The sequence below is a fragment of the Carica papaya genome, chromosome 2 (assembly GCF_054855325.1).
Source record: "Carica papaya isolate Zhongbai chromosome 2, ASM5485532v1, whole genome shotgun sequence".
Taxonomy (NCBI): Eukaryota; Viridiplantae; Streptophyta; class Magnoliopsida; order Brassicales; family Caricaceae; genus Carica; species Carica papaya.
In genome coordinates this window covers 3,577,993-3,593,095 of record NC_142310.1, presented here as the reverse complement: position 1 = coordinate 3,593,095, position 15,103 = coordinate 3,577,993, and the positions used below count along the sequence as shown (strand labels likewise).

The 15,103-nt window shown below is 33.1% G+C and overlaps 3 protein-coding genes across 6 annotated transcripts; 1 reads left to right on the top strand and 2 right to left on the bottom strand.

The window, feature by feature from the left end:
- Positions 1 to 229: 229 nt before the first annotated feature.
- LOC110819350 (dehydration-responsive element-binding protein 2C) lies at positions 230 to 2,833 on the bottom strand. 2 transcript variants are annotated; one of them, XM_022048510.2, is made up of 3 exons: positions 2,641 to 2,833; positions 2,531 to 2,559; positions 230 to 1,935 (listed from the first exon to the last, which is right to left on the bottom strand). In XM_022048510.2, exon 3 carries the CDS (start codon positions 1,873 to 1,875, stop codon positions 745 to 747), a length of 1,131 nt encoding a protein of 376 aa, XP_021904202.1. In that variant the 5' UTR covers positions 1,876 to 1,935; positions 2,531 to 2,559; positions 2,641 to 2,833; the 3' UTR covers positions 230 to 744. The 2 variants fall into 2 exon arrangements, with proteins under 2 accessions (XP_021904202.1, XP_021904203.1); XM_022048511.2 differs by lacking the exon at positions 2,531 to 2,559.
- A 3,428-nt stretch (positions 2,834 to 6,261) lies between these two features.
- On the top strand, positions 6,262 to 10,304 carry LOC110819331 (cation/H(+) antiporter 15-like). 3 transcript variants are annotated; one of them, XM_088212772.1, is made up of 4 exons: positions 6,920 to 7,047; positions 7,246 to 7,315; positions 7,700 to 8,692; positions 8,806 to 10,304. In XM_088212772.1, the coding sequence occupies exons 3-4, from the start codon at positions 7,748 to 7,750 to the stop codon at positions 9,958 to 9,960; spliced, it is 2,100 nt and encodes a 699-aa protein (XP_088068898.1). In that variant the 5' UTR covers positions 6,920 to 7,047; positions 7,246 to 7,315; positions 7,700 to 7,747; the 3' UTR covers positions 9,961 to 10,304. The 3 variants fall into 3 exon arrangements, with proteins under 3 accessions (XP_021904181.1, XP_021904182.1, XP_088068898.1); XM_022048489.2 differs by lacking the exon at positions 7,246 to 7,315 and having other exon boundaries at positions 6,262 to 6,950; XM_022048490.2 differs by lacking the exon at positions 7,246 to 7,315 and having other exon boundaries at positions 6,808 to 7,047.
- A 230-nt stretch (positions 10,305 to 10,534) lies between these two features.
- On the bottom strand, positions 10,535 to 13,364 carry LAC5 (laccase 5). Its single transcript, XM_022048397.2, has 6 exons — positions 13,166 to 13,364; positions 12,874 to 13,025; positions 12,375 to 12,619; positions 12,098 to 12,226; positions 11,022 to 11,981; positions 10,535 to 10,935 (listed from the first exon to the last, which is right to left on the bottom strand). The coding sequence occupies exons 1-6, from the start codon at positions 13,286 to 13,288 to the stop codon at positions 10,805 to 10,807; spliced, it is 1,740 nt and encodes a 579-aa protein (XP_021904089.1). The 5' UTR covers positions 13,289 to 13,364; the 3' UTR covers positions 10,535 to 10,804.
- Positions 13,365 to 15,103: the final 1,739 nt, after the last annotated feature.

The window sequence follows — 15,103 nt, the reverse complement described above, 5'->3', positions numbered from 1 at the left end:
AAGTTAATATCTCTTCTATATTTATTAGTATAATTTTATATTTTCTATTTAAACAGACTTTTCTAAATTTTCTTTTAAAAATTACTTTCTCGTAACATATTATATTATTAATACTTATATATCAAAAAATTAACAAATACATAAATTTTTATGTCTTTATATCAATAGTTTAATCTCCGTCCATATCTTTAATCACGGATGCATTTAAATTTCTACTCACAAAACAAAATGATAAATATAAAGATTGTTATTTATATAATAATCTTTACAAATTATATTCCAAGTACTTCACCAGCATAATCCCGACTGATCCTTAATAAATAGGTATAATAGCCACAGCTACAACAAGAAAGGTTATAAAAAGAATGGAGAGAGCAACTCAAAAAGAGTCAAATTAAACTAAAACTTCAATTAAATTTACAAAACCTCTAAAGACGCACTCAACTCTCCATGTCTATATACAAAAAAGAATTTTATATGAAAAACTTTTTCACTCAAATGGGTAGCCATAAAACTTAGCAAACCCCTTTTCCATTGATAAAAAGAGAAAATGTCATGGCTAAATTCTCCATTCTAAAAAACCACTGAGATTTAGCACATCCACAACTCAAGTCCCCTTTGAATCAACACCTCAGGGACCAGCATGACTGTATTCAAAACTAGAAGGAAGAAATAAAAACTTCAATCCACCAACATTCTAGCTTTTGCTACTTGATGCTACGCAATTCCCTATGTTCCATCTCCTCAAAAGTCTAAATCTTCCAATCCTATATCCATATCCATAAATCCTTGACCGTCCAACTCAATATTGTTATCCCCGTGCTCTTGTGCTTGCAAGAGAGCAAGACCATAATCAACAGTTGAAGGCAACTGCTCCATATGATGGAGACTACCAAGCAACTTAGCGTCCGGGTTCTGCAGTTGGTATGCTAAAGCTGATGATTTCTCACTCTGCAAACGGCTATCTGTTATCCCTACTTGAACTGGAGGATAGTCAAATTCTTGCTTCAATCCTGTGCCAACAAGAGGATCGTTGTCTATAGCACCTAAAAGGTCATCCACATCAAACATTTCATCCATTGAAAATGTCTGCCAGTAATCCTGTGACTCGTCCTCCTTCCCTTCTGATTTAACATCTTTGGAATAATCAACTGCTTCTCCTTTGATACCATGATATTCACCCGAATGGAGCTTTTTGATATTTGCATCCCCATCTTTTGCTTCTAGTTTCATTGTACTACTTGGAGTTGCAGTCTCAATAACTGCATGAGGATAAGCATTGGGTCGAGCTTCCCCTTGTCCATCTTCTTTCTTCAAACCAGGGATAGCAACAAACTCTTGCTTAATATCATCTGCTGCACATACTTCAGAGTGACTGGATGTCGTTGTCGAGTCTGAGCCAGAAGGTGTTGCTACTGAAGATCCTGAGGCAGTCCCAAAACAAACTAGGTCCTCTGCATGTGGAAGATTTAGGAGCGCACACGGGCCATACATAGCCTTTGCAGCTTCATCATATGCAAGTGCAGCTTCAACTGCAGTAGGGAAAGTGCCAAGCCACAGCCTACTTCCCCTGTTTGGCTCCCTAATCTCAGCAACCCATTTGCCCCATGTCCTCTGCCTAACACCTCTATAGTTGCACCTCGAATTCTCAGGTCCTCCTTTACCCTTCATACAACCTTTTTTTGATCCCTTTGCAGGAACTTTCCTTGCTGGTTTTCCACCATCACCACTAGCATCAAGGTGTTCATTATATTCTTTCCACTTCTTCAGAGTCTCAGCTACGCTAGTACCATCACGCCTGCTCCGGGACTTCCTCTTTCTGGAAGAGTCCACTGCAATAGAAGTCACGTTTGGAGCTTGATCAAAAGTACCCATGTTCTGAAATTCTGTATTTGATCAGATACCAACTTCCAACTTGATCAGTTTTCTCACTACCTGCAGCAGGTTAAGAAATTAAAACCCCATCAGAAACCCAGTAAAAGTACAAACCGTTGCAGACAAAATCACTTCCTCTCTAACTTCTTAAGGAAATCCGCAGCTGGGATTTTCTTAAGGAGCAAGCACGAAGAAATTTCTAATTTTAAGACAATTTTTCCAACGCCTACCAAGACAAGAGTTTCTTGAATTACAAGTAAACAAAAACTTTAAATTGTTTGAATTCCTAGAAATGATTCCCTGCAAAAAAAACCCTAACTGAACCCCAAATTTACATGTGCTAACACAATATAAAGCCCTAACTATTCAAGGAACCAATTCTCAGAGACATATCAAACCTTAACGGAACCACAAATTTACATGTACTAAAATCACAATATAAAGCCCTAACTGTTCAAGGACCCAGTTCTCAGTGACATATCAAAAGCAAAAATGGCCAAAACCCATCATTTCCTTTTTCCCGAATCTTCTTCTGCTAATAACAGCTAAAACCCTAATTACAAAATAAATCGGAAGAGACCCAAAGGAAGAAAAAAGGAACCCACACAAACCAACATAACAGAAAGAGGAAACCCCCCAAAATCAGAAAACTCACCATTAAACCAAAATTCCAGTAAATCCCATCTGAATAAACAAACGAATTACTCAATCAGAAAACAGAATCACATAAAAGATTGAGAAAGAAAGAAAGAACAATCAACCTACCCGTCGATACTCTCAGACGACATGAGAGAGCTGGGAAAGAACCCCTCAAATCGGATGCTCTCGATTGCTTCTGTTTTTTCTCCTATTTTCTGGTTTTCCACTGATATTTTCTCGAGAAGATCTTTTTCTTTTCTGTTTTTCTGTTAAGAGTAGAGTAGCAGACACAGAGGTAAAGAGAAAATCTTTTTAAGAAAAAGAGACGTAGGTGATATTTATAGCCTTCTCTAGATATTTCTGAATTTTTTTAATGGCGTTATAATTGATGACGTGGCAGTTTATAAGTAGTTTCACGCCGTTTGCCCTAATCCCAACTATATGACACGTGTCACCCGAACCTTCCCGAACCACAGGCTCGAAGTAGTCCAGCTTGTTGCTGGCCCCTTGTTTTCCTACATTGCTTTGCGCTGAAGAATTCCCGTTTTACCCCCCACTTTTCATCAAATTAATGTTTTGACTAATTGTAATTAACTAATTAATTTTAAAAATATAATAATATGATTTATTAAGCTATCAAAATTATTGGGAAAATATAAAATTAACATTATTCTTAATCAAGAGATAAAAAAATCATTTAAAAATAAATAAAATTAGAGACATATTATATTATCTCAAGTTTAAAACAAATTTCATAAAATTAACTAACCTTAATTTAAAAATTAATAAATCGAATTGACTAAATCTCTTGGTAAATTAGTTCGGGTCTATTTAATTATAAAATTAAAAATTATTAACTAAAATTAAATAGAATTTAAAGAATATATTAAAATTTAATTAACAAAATTCTCTCTCAATTTCAAATTAATATTTTCCTTTAAATTTTTGTTTTTTATTTTTTTAAAAAAAAAAAAAAAGGTTATTACGTATTTGTTTAGGACACGTGTGCGCCAAACTGCAAACAAAATGCTTCTCGTGTTTTGCTCCGTCCCCATGGCCGAGAATCCTGCCTCCGTGTTTCGTCATCCTCATCGGAACATAGAATCCAACCGTTGCATGTCAGCCACGTGGTTTATGGATTTACCGACACGTCAGATAACGGCTGCGATTAACGTGGACGGCTAAGATGTCATCTCTGACATTCGTTAAAAGCTAAGTCTAGAAACGTGAACGTACGCGCGTACTACTAGCTGACGCCTGTAAGAGTGTAGAGTCTTGCAGTAACGTGTAAATTAGTTTAAATTCTAATTAATTTATTTTTATTATTTTTTAAAGTAAAATGACTCATGACTCCTTATCAATTTTATTTAATTAAATATAAATTTAAGTTAGGAAATTTATTTAAGTAAATGCAGAAATTCCTTCATCAAATTTTTATGGAATTCAAAAACTTAATTCCATAATATGTAAATTGAAAATTGTGGTTCACAATTATTTTAAAAATATTTTTTTTTTGAAAAAAAAAATTATTTCAAACAAGTTTTATAATTATTAAAAATTTACTGCAAAAAATATTTATATTTATTTGAAAAGAATAAAATATTGAAATAGAGTTAAATACTCCATATACATATATAATTGATTAAAAAAATTATTAAATCTATGTTGTAGATTAATATTAGTAAATAAAATTTGTTAAAGTAGTAGTCATGAATTTAAATACATATTTTTCATTAAAGAACTTTAAAACCCATATTTTCTTATACAACTAATAATAATCAAATAAATAAAAACATGAATTGCCATAATTTGTTTTGATTATTATAAAAATATTATATATGTGTATTGATATTGTTATTTATAAACTTGAATAAATAAAATAAAAACAAAAATACTTGATTTCAAAATTAATAAATAACTTCCAACTAGATAAACTTTGTATTTTTATACTGATTATACCTAAAGAACATTTTTTCAATAAATTAATCATCATATAATAATAATTAAATTGGGAGACCAAAATAATAATCAACTTTCTCGATCACTAAATACAATTTATTAGGGGGGAAAAAACATAAATACCTTAGTAAACTATGTTTATTGTGTTAAATTATTTTAAAATTCAAAGTTTAAAAATTAATCATAACATCTTCTTAAATATTTTACCTAAATTTACAAATATTTTGGATGATTTAATTGAAATTTTGAATTAGAAATCAACAGCCCAATTAAGAAGAGAATCACATGACTGGATCAAGTCCTTGAACCTGTGACTGGAATTATTGGGTTAGGCCATTAGCTTTAAGCCCAACATGGGTCAAATAAATACTTCAATCATTATTTTGAAATTAATTTTATACGTATTTCAAGTTTAAACATTATTCAATTTTGATCAAATTTGTGTATTTTATTATTGTTTTAAGAAGTTATAGATTCATTTATATACATATTCCATGTAGTATATTATATATTTATTAAAATAATAAATATATTAAAACGGTATAAGAAAGTACATTTTTAAAATTACATTAGAGTAACGCAGAACTTAACTGTTATAATCTTGATATGTGAAATTTTATTCAATAACTTCTTTATTGCTAAAAAAAATTAATTCTCGTTGTATATTTCAATCTCATATCAAATATATAATTGTTGAATTTCATATAAAAATTTAAGTCATATATTATCAATAAAGATTGATAGTTTAGATTTAAAAAGTTATAACACAATAGGCACTTAAAATAATAATTTAAGTTTGTAATAGTTTAAGCCACAAAAAAAAAATATGCGATTATTGAGTTTCATAGAAGAGTTTAAGTTACATATTATCAATAATTTAAGCTTATACTTTTAAAAACTGATAGTTGAATTCAAAAAATTACTAGACAAGGGTGTATCACGTCAAAAAAAATATGTGATTCTTGAGTTTTATATAAAGTTTAAAGTCACGTATTATTAATAAGTTGAATTTAAACTTTTAAAGATAAATGGTTCAAATTCAAAAAATTATCAAACAATGATATCTCATATAAGAAAAATATGTAATTTTTGAGTTTTATATAAAAATTGAAGTAACGTATTATTGATAATTTGAGTTTAAATTTTTTTAAAATCGATGGTTTAAATTTAAAAAATTATTAGACAATAATGTTTAAAATAATAACTTGAGTTTATAAGAGTTTAAAGTCATGAAAAAAAGATGCGTGATTGTTGAGTTTCATATAAAAATTTAAATGATATATTCTCAAAACTTGAGTTTATACTTTTAAAGATTGATGATTGGATTTAAAAAATTTTAAACTGTGGTGTACCATATAAAAAAAATACGTGATTCTTGAATTTTGTATAAGTATTTAATTCATATATTATTAATAATTTAAATTTAAAATTTTAAAAATAGATGGTTTAAATTTAATAAATTATTAAACGGTAGTGTATCATATAAAAAAAAATATGTAATTTTTTAATTTCATACAAGAATTTAAGTTAATATTTTGAAATTATATTTTTAAAGAACATGGTTCACATTACACTCACGATTTTTTTATTCCTAAAAATCTAACTGAATTGCAAAGGTCTACGTAAAATATATATGATAAAATAAAATTGGTATTTGTAAGAGACCAAGAAGCTTTGGCAAATAAGGTTTGTTTGCTGAACTTGCCAACTGGACACCTGTGAATTCTCCTACAAAGTCTGAAATAGAACAAATGGCCACTGTTAATATCGACAATTACATATTTGGAGAAAATCAAGAAAATTTACAAGTACATACTTATATTTAGTCATATATATCGCAGCAGCCACGAACGCTATCAAATTTTAGCCAACTGGTTGGTAGATTTCTTCTCGTCAACAGAGAAAAAAAAGGGTTGATCAATGGCCGACTTGGAGATTAATCTGATGCTGAGAATTTTCGCAGCCACGACCATAGTCTTTGGGATTTCAACTGGCATCCCAAATATCAATATCTCACCCAGAAAAAGAAGGAAAATTTTCTTCTGGGTCTGGCTATTTCCGCGAATTGATAAGAAAAAACAAGAAAAGATTCAAAAACTCATGCCAGCTAATCTCCCACGGCATCATCAAACATCATCAAAAGCTCGAGATTTTTGGGGAAAGCAAGGCTCTTGCTGGTTCCAGGTACCGGTAACATGTAATGCGAATCTGGTTCTTCTTCAATCTGAAGAAACAAGATGTCTAGGGGCGAAGTCAATAATACACTGACATCAGTGTTGACTAACTGGGCGGAAAATTATTGTATAACATATGACAGAGGCATTTACAGATCAAATGGAATCTTTTATGGAGATGACCCTTTTCGTCATCTTCTTCCTGTTTTCATGGCTCAAATCATCATGGCATTCATCGTCTCTCGAACTCTCCACTTAATCCTCAGGCCATTGAATCAGCCGAGATTCGTGAGCGATGTGTTGGTATATATGCACTGTCATAATCCTTTTTAGCCTCATTTTATCTGTTGTTTTAATCCTCAGGCCATTGAATCAGCCGAGATTCGTGAGCGATGTGTTGGTATATATGCACTGTCATAATCCTTTTTAGCCTCATTTTATCTGTTGTTTTTTATTGGATGTGGTTGGGTTGCTCGCTACCTGTTTGTTGAGTTGCTTGTTAGAAGAAGACATGTTAAAAGAATGGTAGTTTTTAAGGTCTAACCTTCTGAAAAAAGAAACTGCAAGAATTCAACCAGACATATGCTAAAATTTGCAGGTTTTAGGTCCTACAGAAATTTCACATATATGGTTGGTTATTGAGATGCTGCGACTTGAAGGTTTTACAGGTTTTTTTTTTTGTTTTGTTTTGTTTAATCATGTTTAGATTATTACTACTACATGATCTTCCCCCGAAATCTTTTATTGATTCTTTTCTTCCTTTTTGGCATATATATAGTAATCAACCTGTCAAGCCAATGACAGGCTTTTTCATTAGTTTTGGTGGGTTAAGAAAATTTATATCAGTTTCTTGAAACATATTTCTAATCAATGAAGACATAGATGATTGGTAGACTTGAAGAATTAGAAAGTGAACTACCCACAAGGAGTTGATTGGTTTGCATTTCTAAACATAATGGAGAACTACAGATCATTAGACAGTACTTTTGCCATCTGTACTTCAAGCAAAGAAAATATGGACTCGAGTTAAAGCTGATAATTTTCTTTTCCAGGGTGGCATTGTCTTAGGACCTTCTGTTTTTGGGCAGAACCAGGTTTACATGAGCAAAATGTTTCCACCAGAAGAATTGGGTTTGTTCAATACGATGTCCGTGGTGGGTATGGTGTACTTCATTTTTATCACTACCTTGAAAATGGATACAACCATTTTGCTAAAGAAAGCAAAGAATTGTTGGATTATCAGTTTATCATGCCTTGCTATTCCTTACACGTTAATTGCTGTTCTCACTTCCAAGCTACATAGTGAGCTTGGATTTATTGGACCGCCCTTCAATTTCTTTTTAGCTGCTGGTTTAACAATGCCTCATCCTTCTTCTGTTGTTTATTCCATGGAAGAACTTAACTTGTCAACCTCTGAGTTGGGACAAACTGCTCTGGCTTGTGCAGTGCTTTGCCAGTTATTTGGATTTCTTTTTTTAGTTTTCTCGCTTATTATAGAGCAAAAATCATCCAAGAACTCGTATAAGACTGCACTTTCGTTGGTTGGATTCATACTTTTCACGCGCTATATTGTAAGGCCAGCAGTTGAATGGATCATAAGAGTAACACCAGAAGGGAAACCAGTGAAGAGAGTCTATGTTGTAGCGGTTTTGTTAGGAACCTTAGTTATGTCACTTATTAGTGACCTCATAGGTGTTTCATACATCACGGGTGCATTTCTTTTGGGACTAGTTGTACCAAATGGACCACCTCTCGGCACTACAGTAATAGAGAAATCTGAGCTCATGATCATGGAATTTTTTCAGCCTCTCTTATTTGTTCGCATGGGTTATCTTATGGATTTTACTACAATAAAGGACTGGAGGACTTTTACCACATTGCAGTTCATTGTTTTGATTGGCTATGCAGGGAAGATCTTCGGTATTTGTATGTATTCATATTTGTCAAGTAGTTGTAACCTTAGAAGTGCCTTCTTGCTTGGTTTGGTTTTGAACATAAGAGGTTCAATTGACCTTATCTTTTTTATCAGATGGCAGATCCGTAAGGTATAATTATATGAACACGTGTTGAAACTCTTATATTCTGTTTCTTTTGATTATATCCACACTCCTTTACAACTACGTGTTTCAATCTTATTCTGCTTATTCCAATTCTGCAGTTTATAGATGAGCCATCGTATTCTTCTTTTGTGCTGTCTGCTCTGGCCGTGAATGGAATTGTAACACCTTTGATAAAAATGCTGTACAACCCCAGCTTGAGACTCTACTCATCTGCTTCACTTAGACAAGCCACTCGATCACTCCAGACAACTCGAAGCACTGGCGAATTGCGAATTCTCGCATGTGTTCACAGCGAAGATGATGTCCATGGCATCATTTCTCTCCTTGAAGCGTCCAATCCTTCCGGCATTAGTCCGATATGCGTGTATGTCATCCACATGATTGAGCTCCTTCGTGGTGCAACACCAGTTTTTGCGCCTTACAAGAATCGAAATCAGGAGAAGAGGATTAGGTTGAGCTCCACTGATCACATCATGCGTGCCTTTTCAAATTACTCAGGGAACACTAATGGGCATGTCATGATGAGTCCCTTCAGGTTGGTTGCTTCATATAAGGGTATGCATGAGAATATTTGCAGATTAGTTGAAGATCAAGTGATTCCTTTGATTATAGTCCCTTTCCATAGAAGACAAAGGCGATTGTGCCACATCAACCTGCAAGAACACGGACCATGTACAATTGGGATTCTGGTAGACAAGGGCTTGTACCAGAGTGCAAGCCTAAGACGCCACTCTTTTAGGGTTGCAGTGCTGTTTCTTGGGGGAGCAGATGACCGTGAGGCATTAGCACTTGCTGCTCGCATGTTAGGCAACCCTAACCTGAGCATCACTTTAATTAAGATCAACTTGAAAGGGAGAGAGAAAGAGCAAAATGATTATGAGAGGTTGCTTGATCACATGTTGCTTAGAGAATTCAAGTCAAAGGGCCAACAAAGAATTGGCTTCAGGTATCAAAAGGAGGCAGTAGAGGACACTAGGCAAGTGTTTGATGCAATTCGTTCACTTCAGAACAACTATGACCTCTTTATTGTCGGTAAACACCATGCAGCCAGATGGCAGCTGGGTGAAGAAATTCTGCCATGGATCGAGTATCCAGAGCTTGGTGTTATCGGTGATATGATTACTTCACCAGATTTTCTTGGAGGTGAGATTTCTGTGCTGGTGATTCAACATTGTAAGGATTCTTCTGTAGATGTTGAAAACATGAGAATTCTAGAACATAACAAAAATCTAGCCTGTGTTCTCAATCTCTAGCTCATTAGAAATCCTATCCTAAACACTGTGTATAATAATAATTATAAGCGGAAGGATTCCAATTCTTCCATTTTCAGTGTCTAAAACATTGGAATCTTAGAATTAAGATACTAAACACGATTTTCTTCTCTACTTTCTTTCTCACAAGAAAGATTCTTCTTTCTTTCACACTACTAAACTACAACTTTTTATAGAATAAAATGATCTGGGTTTGGCTAAATTTGTTTTGGTGTATTACTTGAACCTTTTACTTTCCCATTGTCCATTGTTGGAAATCTTTTACTTAGTGAGTGTTGTTGTACCCACATTGACTCCTTTCAGATTAGCAATCACCTTTTACTTGAGATTTACTCTTTTGCGTTTCTATTCCTGAGACGCTTTACTTGAGATTTAGATACTTGCTGTTGGACTGATGATCAATTTCTAAAAGCTATACATTTTCCCGTGGTACATGCGTTTGAATCTTTTTCCTTCAAGAACAGATATAGGATGATTATAGCCTGAAACTGGTGAATTTCATGTTTATACTACTAAAAACTCTTGTCAATTTCATAGATTTGAAAGGAAAAGATAGTAGAGAAAAGCTTATAACATTAAGTATATGGGAAAAATACATGAATAATATAGTAGTGAAGAAACATGGAAAGGCTCCCATGGTACTATTCTCTCTAAACCCGTTTTTTATCTATCAAAAAGAAGAATGGAACATAACAAGAAGTAGATCCCCAAATGCAGGGAAAACAACTATACTCGAATTCATATAAGAATTAATAGACGAGAAAAAGAATTTGTGAACCTAGTTATTAGGTTTCATTATTTTATTTTTTCGGTGATGAAGATCATCCTAACAGATCGGCAAATCTGGTGGTGGTGCTTCTATAGATTGCAATTCTCCAACTCCATTCTCTACTAGGAAAGCCATGGCCAAACCCCAAGTGATATGAACATCTAAGTGACAATGCATTATCCACACACCTGTGAAGGGAAGGAAAAAAGAAAGAAGAATTGGTAAGTTTATTGATCAAAATAACAAATATAATTAGAAAATCATCAATAATTACCCGGATTGTCTGCAACAAATCTGATAACAGCCCATCCATTAACAGGAACTGCAACAGTGTTTCTGAGAGGTGGATCTATGAGGTTGAATTTAGCAGGGTCTTTTCTTGGATTAAAGTTTCCAAAACCTTCTGCAATGATGTAGAAATCATATCCGTGGAGATGAATAGGGTGATTTTCAGGTGTGACAATGCTAGTGTCCTGCAATACAATTTGCACTGTAGACCCATATTTAAGCTTATAGAGCTTAGTTCCTGGAACAGGTTGAAACAAAGATCGACTGACGTTGCCTGTGTAATCGAATTTCAGAGGCGGGTTTGGGGGAAAATCTGTAGTGAAAACTCCTGGAATTCCTTGATAGTGAGCCTGCAACAATGAGAAATTTGACGGTAAAACAAAAGACACATTGTTCATGCTGGATGTAAAACGAGTGCCATTAGGCCCTTGGCATCTGCTTGGCTTGAAGTTTTTGGGACAATTGTTGAGTCCTAAACCGATTGTGAAGAAGAGATTTTCGTCGATTTCTGTAGGGACTTCGACTCTTCTAGGAGATCTAAAGCTTCTGGAGAAGGTAGTAGCAGTATTTGTGTCGTTAAAAGCTGGAAGAGAAGCCATGATCGGAGTGCTCGATATGCCTTTCTTGGCTGGACAAGGAGCAGACTTATACTCGAGGATTGCCGTCGTGGTGGTGTTACCAAACGGTGCATTTTGTGCGCTTTGGTAGGCACGTGCAGCCATGTAATACCGGTTTGGTGGTTGGTCACCAGAGATCAAAACATCGGTGGTTTGCCCCGGGCCAAGCATTAGGACTGATGTGGTAAATGGCTTAGTGTAGGAGGCATCAGCACCCACCACGGTGAGCTTGTGGTTTGCGATGGAGAAGAAGAGTTCTTGGTTTAGGGCGGAGTTGACAACGCGGAGAAGATTGGTCTCTCCAGAGTCAATGGGAATTATGGTTGTGCCTGGCCAGTTTGGAAATTACATTTCAAATTTCAGTTATTACAGTAGGTTGAAGTAATTTTTTCTTTTGAAAATAAAATTTTTTTTAAGAAAAAAAAAAAAGCAAAAGAAAATTTACCTTTGCTTGAACATTTGTAAAGATCACCAGGCTGACCATTAATGGTGTACGCATCAGACACTTGTGGAGCTGCTCCTGTTCTGGTTGCTCTTCTCACAACATCAATAGGGTTACCATCCCACCATTCACCTACAAATAAATTCGTACATTTTATTAATTAACTAATACGGATATAATATATTAATAAATTCAAAAAATGGAATTTTATAATTTTTTATCGAAAAAAAATATATACTAATTATCCAATTGAAAAAAAAAAAAAAGTTGTAAAATTTACCAAGAAGCAAAGTGGCTTGGCGGCGAGGAGTAGGAAAAGGGTAAGAAGAGCCATGTTTGGGATGGATGATAAGGGCACCGTAGACGGTGGCTCTGAGCCAAGAGCTGTGAGCATGCCACCAAAGGGTGCCTTCTTGACCTTGAATTGTGAACCGGTACGTGTAGCTGCTTCCTGGTCTGATAGGACACTGTGTCACAAATTCTGGACCATCTGCCCACCCAGTTCTCATCTGTCTCACACCATGCCTATACACACACACACACACAGAGACAACATAGTCAAAATTAAGTCAAAATTAATTATTTGGAGAAGTTAATGAAAACTGTCACAGACCTAAGGGACACGATATAAGTTGGTTTGATATAAAAATTATTAAAATGTGATTATTTTATAAAAATCATTAATTATTTGAGTATGAACATGCATAGATATGTGCATGCATGAGTATGCATATACAGTTCTTCATAAGGATTATATGTGTGTGTGTGGATATGAGTACCAGTGAATAGTGACATTGTAACGAGCTCTATTGGTGACTTTGATTACGAGGGTGTCTCCATTGTTGATCTCAAGCGTTGGTCCAGGGAACATGCCATTCACAGTGATTATGTTGTGGGTCTTGCACAGCCTCTTCACTGGTGTTGCTTGGACCTGTCCAATTCAATTCCAATATTAATTTTATAGCTTTTTCAATTCTTATAGTAACATTTTAATTGTACGCACACACACACAAATTAACATGCAAAATTAGAATTATGGGAAGAAAAAAAGAACTAACAAAGTAAACGTACAATGAAATCATGGTAGTGGGTCTTGACATTTGCCAACGAACCGTTAGCAAAGAGAAGCAAAAGGCACGAGATGAACAAGAACACAGAATTGCTCAAAAGGGTCTTCATGTCTAGATTACCCATTGAGCAAAACCAGTTAAAACTTAGTGGGGGAGGGGGATTTAATTCGTGTAATGCAAAAGGCAAAGGAGGGTGGTGGGGGGGGAAGGGGGAATTGGGAAGTCAGAGAAGTAGTGAACAAAAAATGGGAGGAGATGGGTGTTTTTATGGGGAGAAATTTGGAGCAAGAGAAAAGAGTTGTTTTGAGGTTGGCGGGATTAGGTTTTGATAATGGCCAGTTAGATTTAATTTTTCTCATTAGATGAAAAGGAAAACAAAATTAAAACTTTGATTTGAAACATTATGAGTTGTTGTACCCACTAACCCTATTAAAAGTGAAAATAATTTCATCAATATTGCTTGATTCACAAGTCTTTTTTTTTTTTTTTTTTTTTTTTTTTTGATAGAGCAAAATTCTGAAAATGGGTTTAATTCCCCTTATAATTTCATAAGGGAAAAATTGAATTAAATTCTCATATGGGAAAAATTAGTTATATAAGTGTGTGTGTGTGTGTATTTTAGCTTATCATTTTGTGCTTGTTTGATTTCCAAATTGGAGATAAATGTAAGTTTTACTCTTAATTTACCCATAATTGTCTTTTACTTTGGTTTAGGAAAGTAATTAATCAAGAATATTAATAATCTAAGTAATGAAGACAAGTGCTAAATGGATAGAAAGAAACAATAATTTTCATAAATCTCCAAACAATTCATTTTAATATGGCAACTTTTAGCTTTTTATTAATGGTCATGGCTTCATAGTTATGTATATATATATGTGTAACTTACTTGTTCATGCACTTTTCTCTTAATTAAACAAGGGGTTTCTTATATTTTCTCTTTAATATATATGTGTGTGTATAAGGCAATTCTTCTAGATGCAATGTTTATTTTAATCATAAGTATGAAAGTATGAATAAACTAAAATATAGATATAATGTGTGGCATGCATCTACGTATCTTCCTTTTGACTGCTGCTGCATAACAACTTTTTGGATATTCAACACCCTTGAAAAAGAATAAGATCACTTAGCATATACACTTATTACAAATCAACAATAAAATTTCAAATTTTGGTTGAAGGATACACATACTTAATTCAAACATAATCTATTCATTGGTATTTATATATATATATATATATATATGTATACATATATTTTTTAAAATCTTATATCTTATATATATATATATATATAATTGAAGATTTCCCATAATTTTTTATTTATAAAAAGTCATTTTATTTTACGGAATAAAATTCTAATGAAATAGTATTTTGTTCAAGTTTGTGTGAACTTGATATCAATGTTCTATCTATATGCTTACAATATTAATATAAGAGTTATATTTTTAATAAATAATTAAATTAAAATTTTAATTTATTCCGACTATTTTAATTAAAAAAACTTATAAATATTTGTTTAATCCAAAAATATAATAAATTTAATGAGATTTAATTTAATTTAATTACTACAGTCTTACCGATACACTAACGAATTCAATTTTTGGTTTTACTAAATCAAACATTATAAAGTAATTACTGTCAATTCATAATATATTCATAAAATGACAAATTATATTTTCTTAATAATGTTTGAACTTTTAGTCTTGAAGAGCTAGTTTAGTCGGTAAATATATATATATATATATTTTTTGTAATTTTGACATATTAAGTTTTGATGTTTTTAGCTAAGGTAATATTTTAGAAGTAAAATATTATATGTATTATATTGATATAAGAGAATGATACATTAAAATCTTTGAAAAATTTAGTGTTAATGCACAAAAAAACAGATTTAAAAATACTCTAATTACTAAAAAAAAAAATTTATTTTGGTT

Bases quoted from the DNA above. Each gene is read 5' to 3' on its own strand.
- LOC110819331 (XM_022048489.2), top strand. From the start codon at position 6,711: ATGTCTAGGGGCGAAGTCAATAATACACTGACATCAGTGTTGACTAAC. The intron at 6,951-7,699 runs GTATATATGCAC...TTTCTTTTCCAG, and splicing joins GATTCGTGAGCGATGTGTTG to GGTGGCATTGTCTTAGGACC. The intron at 8,693-8,805 runs GTATAATTATAT...CCAATTCTGCAG, and splicing joins TCAGATGGCAGATCCGTAAG to TTTATAGATGAGCCATCGTA.
- LAC5 (XM_022048397.2), bottom strand. From the start codon at position 13,288: ATGGGTAATCTAGACATGAAGACCCTTTTGAGCAATTCTGTGTTCTTG. The intron at 12,620-12,873 runs GTACTCATATCC...GTGTGTGTATAG, and splicing joins TACAATGTCACTATTCACTG to GCATGGTGTGAGACAGATGA. The intron at 10,936-11,021 runs GTAATTATTGAT...TTCCCTTCACAG, and splicing joins ATTTGTTGCAGACAATCCGG to GTGTGTGGATAATGCATTGT.
- LOC110819350 (XM_022048510.2), bottom strand. From the start codon at position 1,875: ATGGGTACTTTTGATCAAGCTCCAAACGTGACTTCTATTGCAGTGGAC.